Raw genomic sequence first — 14,552 nt, 5'->3', positions numbered from 1 at the left:
TGCAACGTATTTTGAGGGGTATGCTCCATATTCCCACAAAATTTCAACAGGAGTATTAGGCTGCTGAATATGTTATGCACACCAGTGCCTGCAGGAAAGTACTAGTGTCAGAACTGTTATGCACTCCAGTGTCTGCAGGAATGTACTGGTGTTTGAACTGTTATGCAAAACAAATGGACTCACAGACAAACTGGGGAACATGACACAACGCACACAGAAGGTGACAGGGTAACAAAATACACACACAGTGAACAGAGAAGCCCAGAGGCCAAGGAACTGGGTATCTCCCCTGTATTAGAACTGCTCAGATGTAAAAAGCAAGATGTTGTGTTTTAATACGTAGAGAACCCGAAATGCTGTTGCTAAGGGCAACAGCAAAACCCTAAAGGGTTACCAACGGGTGTGGCAGTAAACTCCTTGGTCAGAGATGGAATGATAGACACAAGGAGAGCCTCCACAATCCTGATTCTCACTTGCAGTGCACAGGTTTAAGCTTACTGCCACTAAACTGACCCCTGACACCTAGCACAGTGAGACAGGATTAGACAGGCAAGTGTTAGAATACAGCCGCAAACTTGCTAAGTTCACAGAGTAATAACAGAACCCCAGCAAGCTAAACGACTGACTCCAGTCTTACTGCTAGGTCTGGATTGGCAGAGTGTAATACCAAATCCCCAGGCCTATTTGCAGTAAGCAACAAACAAATACAAAGCTACACAGTACTGGCTAACTTTCATGAACTGACTAACCAACAGAGATTCAGCAGCATCTGCTTACCCTGAAAAGAGGCCTTATAAAGCAGGTGCTGTCCACGCCCCACTCAGACCTCACAGACTGTGAGCACAAAAACCAGCACCGGATCCCCTGCCGTGCACAGAGCCTATAACCACTGCACAGCAAAAGACCCGAACCGGAGTATCAGCTGCGCTCAGGTTACTCCACTAGCACTTGTCTCCCGGTTGCCATGACGACGTGGCAGCACAGGGCAGGAGACCCTAACAGAAACACCAGGGGGTATATTTGCTACAAGTAGATTATCATCGATTTTAATCAATTTGAAATTGAAACTAAACCGATGTTATTTTCCAGGCGCAGAAACACACTTTTAGCAACAGATGATTTTTTTTTTATATATTGATTTCAAAATGTTATTAAATGTGTTTTATCCCCTGAAACACAACATCGATTTAGATGAATTTTAAATCAATAAAAATCGATCAAAATTGACCTTTGATAAATATAGTCCTAAGGACTTGATACGGAGTTGCTGGCGATTTTTGGAAGACCGCTCATGTGCTGCTGCGAACAGACACACCTCGACTGTTTCTCTCCATCTGGTAATGGGTGTTAACTGGGAGGCAACTTTGTCTCTCGTTACCCAGTCTTTATTGATGTTCTGTTCCCAATTGTAAAGTGCAGCCGAATATAGGGCGGTATGTAATGCCACCCGAGTTCAGCGGCCATGTGGGATGCCGACTGAACTCGGACGTTTTTTTCAAGGGGCAATCACAAGGCATAACCATACCTTGTAAGTGGTTGTCCCTTAAAAAAAAAATGTCAGAGTTGGTTCGGCATCCCGCACGGCCGCCAAACTCGGGTGGCATTGTGGTTTGATACAAGTAAATGTTATTAATACACTGTGTGTATGCACATAAGAGAACTGTTTTATTGGCGTGTTGTGTAAGTGTAGCCGGAGTTGTCTGTATTCACTGTCCATCTCAGAATGTGGGTGGATACTCACCTTGGACTTCTGTTCTAGGCAAGCATATGGAATTTCGGCAGCGTTAGGTGCGACTAAGAGTCAGTGCCTACTTTTGTTTTGTCAGACTAGCAGCACATCAGTGTGTTAAAGGTAGGTAACAAAGTGCAATTTATTCAAAGCCACTCTTCTCCACCTACCTCCTCTCGTTATTGCTCCACCTTCCTCCACCTCACTCAATACTGTTTACTTGTTTGTTTATTTTAAAATAAAAGCTCTGGAGAATTTGGTGGGTCTATTAATATTGCGTGGTCTCCATCTCTGGTCCAAAGTGTTTTGCCGTCTTTTAGTGTAGTGTTACATATTGGGAAGCTCTGCTGAATCTTCCTCCTGCATGTCTAAACAAACCTGTTAAAGAATGTATTACCTGGATAGTTACCTCTGCCGTGTGGACTGATGCCTAGAGCTGAGCATCTCTGCATCACTTTTTTTTTTTAATGAACATTTGTATTTCAGTCTTAACATGTCAATATACAATTGGGGCACCCACACTAGAATCTGATTGGTAAAGTTACAAAGGTGGGAGTTTTTAGAACTGGTGATGTTGCCCATAGCAACCAATCAAATTCTACTTAACATTTATCTAGCTGCTTCTAGAAGATAATAGAAGATAATTGGTTGCTATGGGCAACATCAACAGTTCTAAAAAAACCTCCCACCTTAGTAAATTTACCCCTAAGAGGACTATGGGAACAGCAGTATAGGAGGCACAAAATATGTTACCGCAGGAAAGGCCCTGAGAGAAGCGGAGACAAAGCTTCCAAGCCATTCTCCATCCATTTCTCAACTTCATAAATAAGCCACTTAGGGCCTACTCATTATCTACAGCCGTGTGGCCCCTGATAATTAAGTATCCAGCTTGCTGTAGATTGTTAAGTATGGGAATAATTCAGTATTGCTACAGTGCGTGGACAGCTGCTCCGAAAAGCTGCCCCTGCAATAAGTATCGCTGCTACAGAGGCAATGATGCTTAACCTGCTGACTGTACATGTGTGACCTCGGGTCACATGTGCACAGACAAAGGTTGTGCTGTGCTGCGGAGGGATCTGCTTGAATCATATTGAATCACAATAATCATATTGCAGTGTTGGTGCAGACATTTTGGGTAGTAATGTCCAAGGTTTATTCCACCAAAGAAAGGTACCAGATGAGGCAGCTGTCTTGGGCGCACTACATAGGATTACCTTGGGTGGAATAGGTCACACCTAGAAGAGATGACACAAAATGGGTGGTTGCAGCATCCTAACGCTTGGAGTAGGTTCCCACCATAACCTTCAGGTCCATGTTTTTTCGGGGTGTGGTCACAGGGCAGGAGGGGGCGTTGCGGCAGTGTTGGGGGGGGGGGACGGTCTGGACAACGTAGGCGAGTCTGGACTGTTTGCGGGGCGGGCCACGGTGTCTGCGTGACGTCACACGCAGCCGCTGTGACCCGAAACATGGCGGGTAGCCTTCTGCCTTCGCATGCGGGTCGGACTTGTCCTGTTCTGACCGTCCCCCTGCATGTCAGAGTAATTGATCGTAGATGTGCTTTTTTTTAGTACATCTACGATCAACTCTGAATCGGACCCTATGTTTGATGTACTGGTTCTACAATTGGGTCTCTTAAATCTTGGAAACCTTTACCTGTTATTGTACACATATAATTATTATGTATATGTCTACACATATAATATAAGCAACATTCTTAGCATGTTGCCGAAATGGGGACAGTGATCCTAACATGTGAACATGTAGCAATTTCTCAAGAATATAATAATTAAATTGGATTCTCTCAAGTGTGAGTTGCAGTACAATGTCTCAGATGTAAAGGTCCTATAAATAGCTACAGTTTCATGCGCTGGAAGCACAGGGGTTAAAAGAGAGTTACATATGTAGAAGTGAGGCACATTTCAGCTGTGAACAGAGTGTGACAGCTTTCATTTTAGTATGTGCTGGCTGAGCACCTGGAAAATATTACCCGTACGGCTGCAGATGCAGCTCTCACCTAATAAATAGGCTTTACCTCGTACCTTTCTGCACTCTGTCTTTGTGTCGTACTTATTTTCTCCCCATATCCAGGACTTCATCCTATCTGGTCTTGATTAATCAAGTAATAGAATAGTAGGACCAAGTTACTAGAATTGTCTTGCGAAAATCTAACATAAGTGGGGAACTCTTTCTCCATTTGTCATTAGTCGATTCATGTCCCCAGTCAATAAGAAGATTTGGAATTTATTTCGATTGTATTTATATTTTAAAACAGCATAACAAAGAGTGCACAAAAGTCAAGGTTGACACATACAACCAACCAATATTTTCATACCTCCCAACATAACCCTCTCCAGGAGGGGCACAAAGCTCTGGACTTTCCTCTTAATGTATGATTGCCGGCACCTGTGTTGAACAGGTTACTGGATAAGAAAGGTGTTTCAGCACAGGTGATGGCAATCATAAATTAAGAGGGAAGCCCAGGAACAGAGCATTCTGCCCCTCCTGGAGGGGGTCATGTTAGGAGGTATGCATTTTATACCCCGAAAACTCTCCCACATGGAGGAGTTGGGGGGAGCACTCTCACAGCAGAGTGATTTATGAATAACACAGTAAGGGGGAGAGAGCCTGGGGGCAGCCCCGCATCTCTGGGAGTGCAGCCGGTATTATCACATACTGCAATGCGATTTTGGGCACTAATATAGCACCCTGATCGCATTGAGTATGTTAATATTGTTAAATGGGCCCTTAATCAATTGCTGGAGACCCAAAGCACATCCAGCTATTCAGAGTGTGTCCCCGTAATCAGACCTATTGTGTGCTACAAATTTTATTAATGATTAATAATGTTTTACTTGGTGCAGGTCCAAGGATTTCTGGTTATATTTAGAAATATACTTATTTCGTATGCAACAGCAAAGTAATAATCCATCATTAATTAAAAATAAACCTGAACAATGGATTACAGATGTAACTTGGGTTCCAGTCAAAACATTCTCAGAAAGCACTGATCTTCTCGGTGACATCCCACTGGCCAATGGAGGAGGTCGGAGAGGTTGGGGGAGTATTATAATATATTTAGTTACTGTTAGTTACTTTTAAGTTGGCCACATGCATTTATATTTGCTCGTTTGACCTAATTGTCTTATAACAGGATCAGTGTCCAATAATGTGAACAAACATATTGATATGTTCATTTCTGTCCTAACGGACAAACACCGTAATATACATGAGTGACGTTCCATGTGAAATATTCATCTTTCTCTGCAATTGGCAGCACAATTTTACAGGTTTGCCAGCAGAATTTGGCCCTGTATGTACCCAGTTCTACCCCGACTAAACCCCACATCAGAATTAACTAATCGTCATTGTTGCAGCTCTGCACACAGGCTATACATTCTGTGAAATGGAGAATTAGATTCACCGGAATTATGAAGGTAAAATAGTACTTACATGTCACCACTAATTCCTAATGCAATTTGTGATTCCTAGCATTTGTTATTGGGTAGTGAGTGCCTGCACATGCAGCGAATTGGGTTGCATTTAGGGGACTTTGGATGACAAAATTGCTGTTTATATGACAGGTTTGGGGCTTCATTCAGCACGGATTGCAATTGTGAATTAACACATACTGATTGCGATCGCACATCTGCGAAGACCTCTAGCCAAACCCACAATCGCATCTGCAATTATACAACGCCATTGCAAATATAGCCCACTCCCATTGCATGCATAGCTACAAACACAATATTGCGTACATTCACTCAAAATTATGAGAATAAACGCATCTCTTATACATCTATGTCAGCACAAAACTATGTTTTTCATTTATAAATGATTTGTACATTAATTTAACACAGTAGCCAGTGTTGCTTACAATAGTTATGCACAACACTGCTAAAATGAGCATACACATGACAACATACATACCTGAAGAAAAGTGTTATTTTGGCAAATGTAAAAAGCAGACCCTCCAACATGACCCGCCCCACTAGGTACAAAATGCTCTGTTTCTGGACTTCCCTCTTAATTTATTATTGCCATCACCTGTGAAGAAACAGCTTTCTTATCATTTAACTCAGGGATGGGGAACCTTTGTCCCTCCAGCTGTTGTTGAACTACACATACAAGCATGCCTTGCTACAGTTTTGCTATTTGGCCATGCTAAAACTGTTGCAGGGCATTCTGGGATGTGTAGTTTAACAACAGCTGGAGGGCCGAAGGTTCCCCATCCCTGATTTAACTAGTTCAACACAGGTGATGGAAATCATAAATTAGGAGGGAAACAGAGCATTTTGTACCTAGTGGGGCGGGTCATGTTGGAGGGTCTGAAAAAGCTAATTTATTTAATGAGGCATGCAGCCCACTAAACAGCATTCCCTGCATCACTATAACGCCATCAGCTGTCTGTGATTTTACAATTATTAGTTTGACCATCAGAACTTTTGCTGCTGCCATCATCAGTACTGCCACAGTCTGCGTAGGTCTCCAGCTACTTAGCCTGTGTTGTTAACGCGTTTGCAATTCCTGCAATCTGTTTAGCATAAATTGCAATTGCAACGCATAGAACACACCCACTACACGCCCTGCATGGCAGAAATTGCGTAGCCGTCCCACTGACATGCCTCCACCACTCCTTTTTTTCATTGCTATATGCGATTGCTTCTGTGTTCACAGATACCTACTGTATGTACAATCACAAAAACCAGACTGTGTTGTGTGTGGTTGTGTAGGCATGCGCAGTGTGCAGGTAATCACTCATTGCGCGATAATTCACATTTGCAACTGATGATGAATGAGGCCCTTAGTCAGAATACACTGATGACTGATGTTCCAAATTGTATCTCCAGATCTCTCAGTAGACTATCCAGAAAGATGGAATCTTGAGATGAATTTATCCCAAACAAATGAATGTCACCTTAAGCCCATTAGGCTCATATCTATCCAATAGGTTCTTACTGGATAGTCCTAGATAAATACTATTGTGGTGTGTGGATTAATTATAACATTAAACTTACCATGAGATTTATTATTATTATTTATTAACAGTTATTTATATAGCGCACACATATTCCGAGATTCATTTCTAATCTCTTAATGCTGCTACATTATATGGCCACAACACTGCTGCAACATAAAAACAACTCTGCAACATAACAACACTGCTGCAACATAACAATACTGCTGCAACATAATCATCATCATCATCATCATCATATTTTGTTTTGACAATCACCACTAAGGGGGGTATTTACTGGCAAGAGATAAAATTGCTTGAGATAAAGGGGTCTATGTACTATGCCTTGGATAGAGATAAAGTGGATGGAGATAAAGTACCAGCCAATCAACTTCTAATTGTCATTTTTCAAACACAGCCTGTAATATGGCAGTTAGGAGCTGATTGGCTGGTACTTTATCTCCATCCACTTTCATTCGGCTTTGTACATAGACAACAAAGTACCAACCAATCAGCTCCTTACTGTCATTTTTCAAACATAGCCTGTACATTTGATTGGTTATTGCTTTATCTCTCACAATTTTATCTCTCTCCATGCTTTGCTCAATACCCCCCTAAAATCGTGTGCATGTGTATAAATTGCTGCGCATATTGGCATTTTAGCAAATACAAATTGAAGAAACCAAATACATTTTAGGATTCCACCTCTGTCCTTTCAGGTACTGGCCTGTTAGTTACAGAATGCGAGAGCAAACACTCCACTGCTTTTTAAACAGAAGTTTGTGTTTGTTTTCCTAGGGGAAGATTGGTGACAGGTAATGTAATGACTTACTGTGTGCTGTGTGGGAGAGACCAGGCCACTGATTGTATCTGACAGATTAGCTTCCCTAATTGTATTAGAAGATGAATCTTTTTGTTTTCCCTTGAGGTAGAAGGGGGGGATTTTTCAATTAGCATCAATGATTTAACCCTTTTTGTTGAGAACTGATTTGCAGAGAACCTTAACCCTTTTTAAGCCAGGTACTATTGTGCTCTCCAGAGCCTCTGTTAAGTTCCCTTCCCTGCCATGTGTTTTTGGCCTGATGTTTATTAGAAGGAACTGTAGAAGTATGTGTTCTTATAGGAACATGATGAGAGGAAAGGTTTCAGTTACATGCACTTACAGAGGTTTAAAGAGCCTTCAATGATATTGAACAACTGCTTAACTCTTGCCACTGACTGAGAGTTGGTTAAAGGACTGGGGAAGAAGACTTTTTGACAGGCCCCCTGCCCCATTCACCCGTAGTATATTTATGATGACCAGGGTACATTGGGGTTGGGTTAAAAAATAATTATTTATTCCTTGGCGTACTGATCCAACAACATATAGTGTTATGCTTTTCCACACACATACAAAGGTTTTCCTCTATGTCACATCCAATCCTTATTTTCTCCAGGTCAGAGAAACTTCCGGACCACATTCATTTTTATCTCTGAGTCTTCCTTGTCACAGTGCCAGAGATCCACTGAAGGCGGAATGGAAATGTCAGTTTCCTAAACTGGTGCACACTCAGCAGTAATGATCTGTCCATGGAAAGTCTATTCTTGCCCCTGTACTCTGTATACAGTATATGGGCCGTATTCAATAGGAGTCGGAAACTGCTGTCTTGTCGGAAGGGGTTCCGACCTATTCAGTGCAGAGCCTTTTCTTCCGACAAGTCCGGAAACCCGACTTGTCGGAAGAGTGTTGGAATACACGCGGATTGGCGACTTCAGCTGCCGAGCCGCGTGTATTGTCGGAAACAGGGCCAAACCCGACAGGTTTTAGCCCAGTTTCCAACAGTGTCAATCCGACTTTAAAAAAAGTCGGATTGACACCGTCGGGACTAGACCAAACCTGTCGGGTTTGGCACGGCATTGAATAGAGTGCTGCCGGGTCCTTTCCGTCAGAAAGGACCCGTCAGCTATTGAATACAGCCCTATGAGTCTGCTGCTGTTTGGCAGATAGAGGAGTATAAGGGTTCAGCATGTCATTGTATTTTTATTTAATATATCGGTGTGCTCGTCTTATTCCTTGTTCTAACATTCTTACTGTTTCCTTATCTAGATCATGCTACAGCCCACTCTCCATACATTCCCCTTTATCCTCCTTCACAAATAGACTTTTAATCCAGAGTTCACTTTCTGTCCATTAGGACTGTTTATTCTGAGGCTAAATGTGTTTGGGTTTGGGATTAAGTCCAGCTCTATTCCCAAAGACTCATCCTCGACCTGCCGACACCTTCTGCTCTTCAATTAGTAAAGATAATAACACCCGCGTTATACTAATATATATATATATATATATATATATATATATATATATATATATATATATATATATACGAATAATCGGCACTCCGTGGGCTTAATAGAAAAAACATACTGAATAGCAGTCACCTTTGCAACGTTTTGGGGTTTATTCCCCCGTCGTCAGGCAGCATACACATACGTATGTGCAGACTTATTCGAATTGTAGTAGTGCAAACCTATTCGAATTGTGTGTATATATATATATATATATATATAGTGTTGACTTTAGAGTCTCTACATAATTTGTATCTAGTTACCAATAAAAGGAGGGCACGTATAGCATTAATAATAAGAATAAACATCAATAGTATTTATATTTGTGCTTATGAAATCACCATATGCCTGCTGCCTGTGGTCTTTGTTATTCCGTATTACTAGGTCGTCTATACTGTTATCATTGGACACATATTTTATTAGTATTGGCGGATTTATTTGTATGCGTAAGTCAAAGGCACTGTTGCAGTAATGTCACCGATACCTACAGTTTGTTAATAGACATATATATATATATATATATATATATATATTGCACAGATACAGTATATATATATATATATATATATAGGCATCCAATTGTGCAATTGTCCAATTGTGACAACTAAGCATGGCACTACAGGTTTTGGATAAAGATTTTATGTACAAAAAAGAAGACAGGCAAAATGATCCATTACATTGTGTGAGCCAGTGCGGCATCTCAGAGCCACGCAGGGCTCCTTCTTCAGCTCTTAATTTTTTGAGTTTTGCATGAAAGAAAATAATGGGCATACATTTGAAAGAACAGATGAGTAGAAATGGGTGCAGGGAAAGGGGGAGGGGGGTGTACTAATTATGTTGATGGGTAAATGAATTAAGGCTACACTGAGATGATGATATGGAGAAGTTTCTAAATGATTTCCTCTGTGGAAGACAGGGGCAAAACTAATGATGATTTAAACATGGAGGGAGCGGGAATGGCACAGGGCCTTCCTGAAAGAGCCACGAAGCCTAGACTTTATTAAATAAGTCTGGCCTTTTGTGTAAATAATAGGTAATGTTTTCCATGCAGGCAACAAATCAGAATCATTTTTTTTTGCCACCAAAAAGGACAGGGGCTCTAGTTGTTCCAATGAGAGGCATTAGCTGATGCCGTAGCTCACAGAACGCATGCGCACCGTTTGATAGAATGATTGTAGGGCGTAAGAATTGAGGAGAATACAAGTATCTTTGGGTACAGGGGCTTCAGCTATAACTTTATGAGTCAAACACACAGGTTCAAGTGAAACCCATATTCGCATGAAAATGGGGCTGTTTTCTGGGATGTGGTCCCACCCCGGATAAGTTGCGGCACGGCGATGCAATTACCCGCTGTAAATGGCTGCGGATAATTGGATACCCCCCTCCCTTATGGATCTTATCCCTAAACAGTGGGGCATGTTCACCAGATTTGGAGACGCATTCCCCTATGTATTTTGGTTTAAAATTTAGGATCAATTCTTTCTACTGTTTATGCAGACTAACCGTATTTCAGCACGAGGCAGCTGCTAGGTCGCACTCCATTGGCCTGCTGCCTTCACACACTGAGCAGTTGCAACTCTGTGAGGTTTAGTCACAACAAATGATTGATACAGCTGAGGGGCTAACTCAGTTATATGTAACAATCTGCTTAAACAAATCTTTAACGCATACTTGCTGACATTTAATGCTTGCCTTTGGGAGATACCGGAGTGGAGTTGCGTGTGTGTGTGTGTGTGTGGGGTGGGGGTGATGCTGGAAACTGTATGATTGTTACCTTACTACTCACTATTCAATGCCGTGATTATGCCTTTGAGCAGCGCGGGGGGTGGGGGTGGGGGGATGCGGTTAATTTACCTACAATCAAAATCCCGATGGTCAAAATACCGACAACCATAGACCGACGGTCAAAATCCCGAGAGGGTCAAAATGCAGACATTTAAGATACCGGCAAGGTCATAATACCGACATCTAAAATGTCGACAGGTCAAAAAGTCAACATGAGTTTTTCATGATTTTTTCATTGCAACCGACTTGTTCATACTTTACCATCCCAGTGGACCAGGACGGGGGGAACATAATAAAGTGCCGAGCGCAGCGAGCCATGAGAGGGGACGCGGCACACTTATACGGTGTCCATGTCGACCTATGTTGACACACAAAAAATTAATTACAACTCTTGTCGACTTTTTGACCTGTCGACTTATTGACCTGTCGATATTTTAAATGTCAATATTTATACCTTATCTGTATTTTAAATGTTGGTATTTTGACCTTGTCGGTATTTTTCCCTTGTCGGGATTTTGACCGTCGGTCAATTGTTGTCGATATTTTGACCGTCGGGATTTTGATTGTAGGTATTTCATACTGATCCCGGGGTGGAGCAAGTCTACAATTCACTGCAAAGCACTGGGTAATGCCCAAGATCCAGCAATAGAGCCTCCCTCATTTTGCTGCCCTAGCATTATACTCAAATTTTGGGGCATATGTAATAGATTCCGAGTTTGCCGGAGATGCAGGATGCCGGCTGATCTCGGACGTTTTCTAATGTGCCAATCACTTACAAGGTAAAACCATGTCTTGTAAATGATTGGCGATTAAAAAAACAAAAAACGTAGGAGATCAGCCGTAGGGAGGCCAATCCCGGGCCGTTTTTTCAATCCGGGATTGAAAAACGGTCAATCCCGGGATTCCCGGGATTGCAGTAGGGATCAGAGAAAGTTGTAGGGAGCAGCGCTGGAAGGAGGGTGTAGGTAGCGGTGCGGGAGGTAGGGAGGGTGTAGGTAGCGGTGCGGCACTTAGGAGGGAGGGTGTAGGTCGCGGCAGGGATGGTTGGTAGCGGCGTGGGAGGGAGGAAGGCTGTAGGGAGCACCACTGAATGCACGGAGGGAGAGAGAGAGGGTGGGTGTAAGTAATCGTATTTACTATTAGACGGGCGGCAACCATTAGCACACTGAACGCGGCGGCATTTCAAATTAAGCGCCGGCCGCCAGCCAACCAGAGCTTTAGGCAGCCAATCAGGGAAGCGGCCGCAGCAGTCGCTCCTGATTGGCTGCCGCTGCAGCTTCCCTGATTGGCAGCCGGTCCGCCAGCTCTGATTGGCTGGCGGCCGGCTCTACATTTGAAGTGCCGCCGCGTTCAACTTGTTCATGGCTGCCGCCCGCCTAATATTAGTAAGTACTATTACTTACACACCCACCCTCCCGCCGCCGCGCATGCGCAGTATAATCCCGCGAATCCCGGGATTGGATGCTCCAATCCCGGGATTCAAATCCCGGCATTTTTAGGCCCAAATCCCGGGATCCCGCCGATCCCGGGATTGGCCTCCCTAATCAGCCGGCATCCTGCACCTCCAGCAAGCTCGGAACCTATTACATATGACCATGTTGATAGCTCAAAATAATCTTTGGCTATGGCATATGTGTTGTCAGCATAAGACTAGGGTGTCCTCTTCACTGACCCCCTGACTGCTCCGTGTCACAGACTCACAAGGGACTGGGTATGTTATTGCTAGTTGCGTCAAAAGTTCTATAAAATAATAGCTGGTTATCCTTAAATTATGCACCCAAAAAGTAAATGATGAATGATTCATACCACAAAGTATATTAATGCAATAATAGGAAAATTAGCATCACATTGCAATCCTCATATACCCAATTTCTTTAATGAAACAGAAACATAGGCAGTAGCTATGATTTACCTTCACTGGACAATTAACGTGTAATTAATAGTATTTTGTAAAGTTTTACTTGTGTCTATTAAATGTCCAGCATAAAGCGAGGATACTTCCCTTAATGCAGCCGCTTATAACAGTCTCATGACATCCGATCTTTAGGCCGACACTCATTCGGTCGACCACTATTGGTCGACATGCATTAGGTTGACATGGACTTTAGGTCGACGTGACAAAGGTCGACACATGAAAAGGTTGAAATGCGCTTTTCACATTTTTGAACTTTTTCATACTTTACGATCCACCTGGACTACGACTGGGAATAGTAAAGTGTGCCAAGCACAGTGGCAGCGGAGGGAGGCACCTTGCTCGAAGGGAGGGGACACGGTGCACTACTTGGGGTTCCCCGTCACTTTACAAAGAAAACACAATTTTTTACTCATGTCGACCTTTTTCCATTTTGACCCTATCCATGTCGACATAATGATCGTGTCGACCTATTTCATGTGTTAACCCAGTCACTGTCGACCAATAGTGGTCGACCTAATGACTGTCGACCTAGTTACTGTCGACCCAACAAACCACACAACAGTCTCATACTGTAGACTACTGCTTTTTAATAAACGTTTAGGCATAAATTGTTATTATTATTTTTGAAGAAAGGCCTGCCTCAGCCACACCTGACCTGTGCTGTTAAGCCAGATGAATAACAAGTATAAGTAAAAGGTTATGCATGGAAAAAGAAAAAAAAATCAGACTATATAAGTAAACTTTCCGTTAAGGGATAATAAGCAGCACATTTCCAGAACTGCAAACTTTATTATGTCGGCTTAACGGGGCCGCTGTTCCCTCATGTCATCTGCAGAGGGAGCAAAATGCTCAGTGAGTCTAAGGTTTAACTCATTCGCTTCTAGGCAAAGTAGCACTGTTCTGTATTGGTCTCATTAACAGAGGAGGGGTTTTCAACATAGTGTCCTTCCATTGAACCTAGGAGGAGCAGGATGGGAGGGGCGGTGCGGATAGAGTTTGCCAGGGAGGTGGGGGTAAAATCTAAGTTAGAGTAATACCAGCTTCCCCCCTCTCAACATACTAGCAGCTGTTCCAAAACACACTGTTTTCTTTAGCAAAGGCTTCAAATGGAGGCACTCTGCAGGCTACATATAGAATATGATGTACCCTAGTACAGTATTGCTTACTTCGCTACAAAAACCCTTTCCCTGTATCGAAGCACTCCAGAAGTTACATTATTACTACGTCTTTGTGTAAGACACATATAGCACTGTTACCCTTGCTGAAAAGTATGCGTTGGATCCATGTAGTCCAATAGAAGTCAGTACAATGTCACAGATATAATAGAACGGTCGTATCTCTGCATTAAGTAGAGTGAGCGTCTCAGAAAATAATTCCTGTTGAATATTTCTTATAGACCACAGGTGACCAGAGACATGACTGGCTGCTTCTCCACACCACAGAATATCCATTTCAATATTACAGGTTTCAGCACCATAGGGATGAAACCCACAGACAACTCTCTCACTCTATAACAGTAAAGTGGATACAAGCTCAAATTCTATCATTACCCCATGGAATCTTATCAAACCCATGATACAACCTTGCCTATTTCTGCCATACCGCCGGAACTTATCTATGCAAGTGAAGTGCAAACGTATAAATGAACCTCATGGTTCCTCATACTTACCCCACAGAGCACTTTACTGTTCTCAAACTGACCTCGCTACTGGCTGATCTGCCAGCACCAGCCTTTCCAAAAAATACATTTTTGCAAAAACACAGGAAATTGAAGCAATCTTAAACATATTCAACAATCTATTTCGCCGTCCAAGTTCTCTTTAGAGGCTATAATGAGCATTTCA

General features: G+C 42.6%; 1 protein-coding gene across 3 annotated transcripts in view; it reads left to right on the top strand.

Annotated features, from left to right (window-relative positions):
• Window positions 1-14,552, top strand: part of RARG (retinoic acid receptor gamma) — a 289,456-nt gene that overhangs the window by 143,168 nt on the left and 131,736 nt on the right. The window contains exon 1 of one of the 3 annotated variants that reach the window (XM_063952108.1): window positions 4,235-4,253. The exons of the other annotated variants lie outside the window; for them this stretch is intronic. Within the exon in view, the coding sequence (XP_063808178.1) occupies window positions 4,244-4,253 (10 nt within the window). The 5' untranslated portion in view covers window positions 4,235-4,243. Of the gene's footprint in view, window positions 1-4,234; window positions 4,254-14,552 lie in introns of those variants that run through there. 3 annotated transcript variants of the gene reach the window in all.

The sequence above is a fragment of the Pseudophryne corroboree genome, chromosome 2 (genome assembly GCF_028390025.1).
Source record: "Pseudophryne corroboree isolate aPseCor3 chromosome 2, aPseCor3.hap2, whole genome shotgun sequence".
NCBI classification, from domain to species: domain Eukaryota; kingdom Metazoa; phylum Chordata; class Amphibia; order Anura; family Myobatrachidae; genus Pseudophryne; species Pseudophryne corroboree.
The sequence above is the reverse complement of the archived record's forward strand: the minus strand, read 5'-3'. Positions and strand labels throughout refer to the sequence as shown.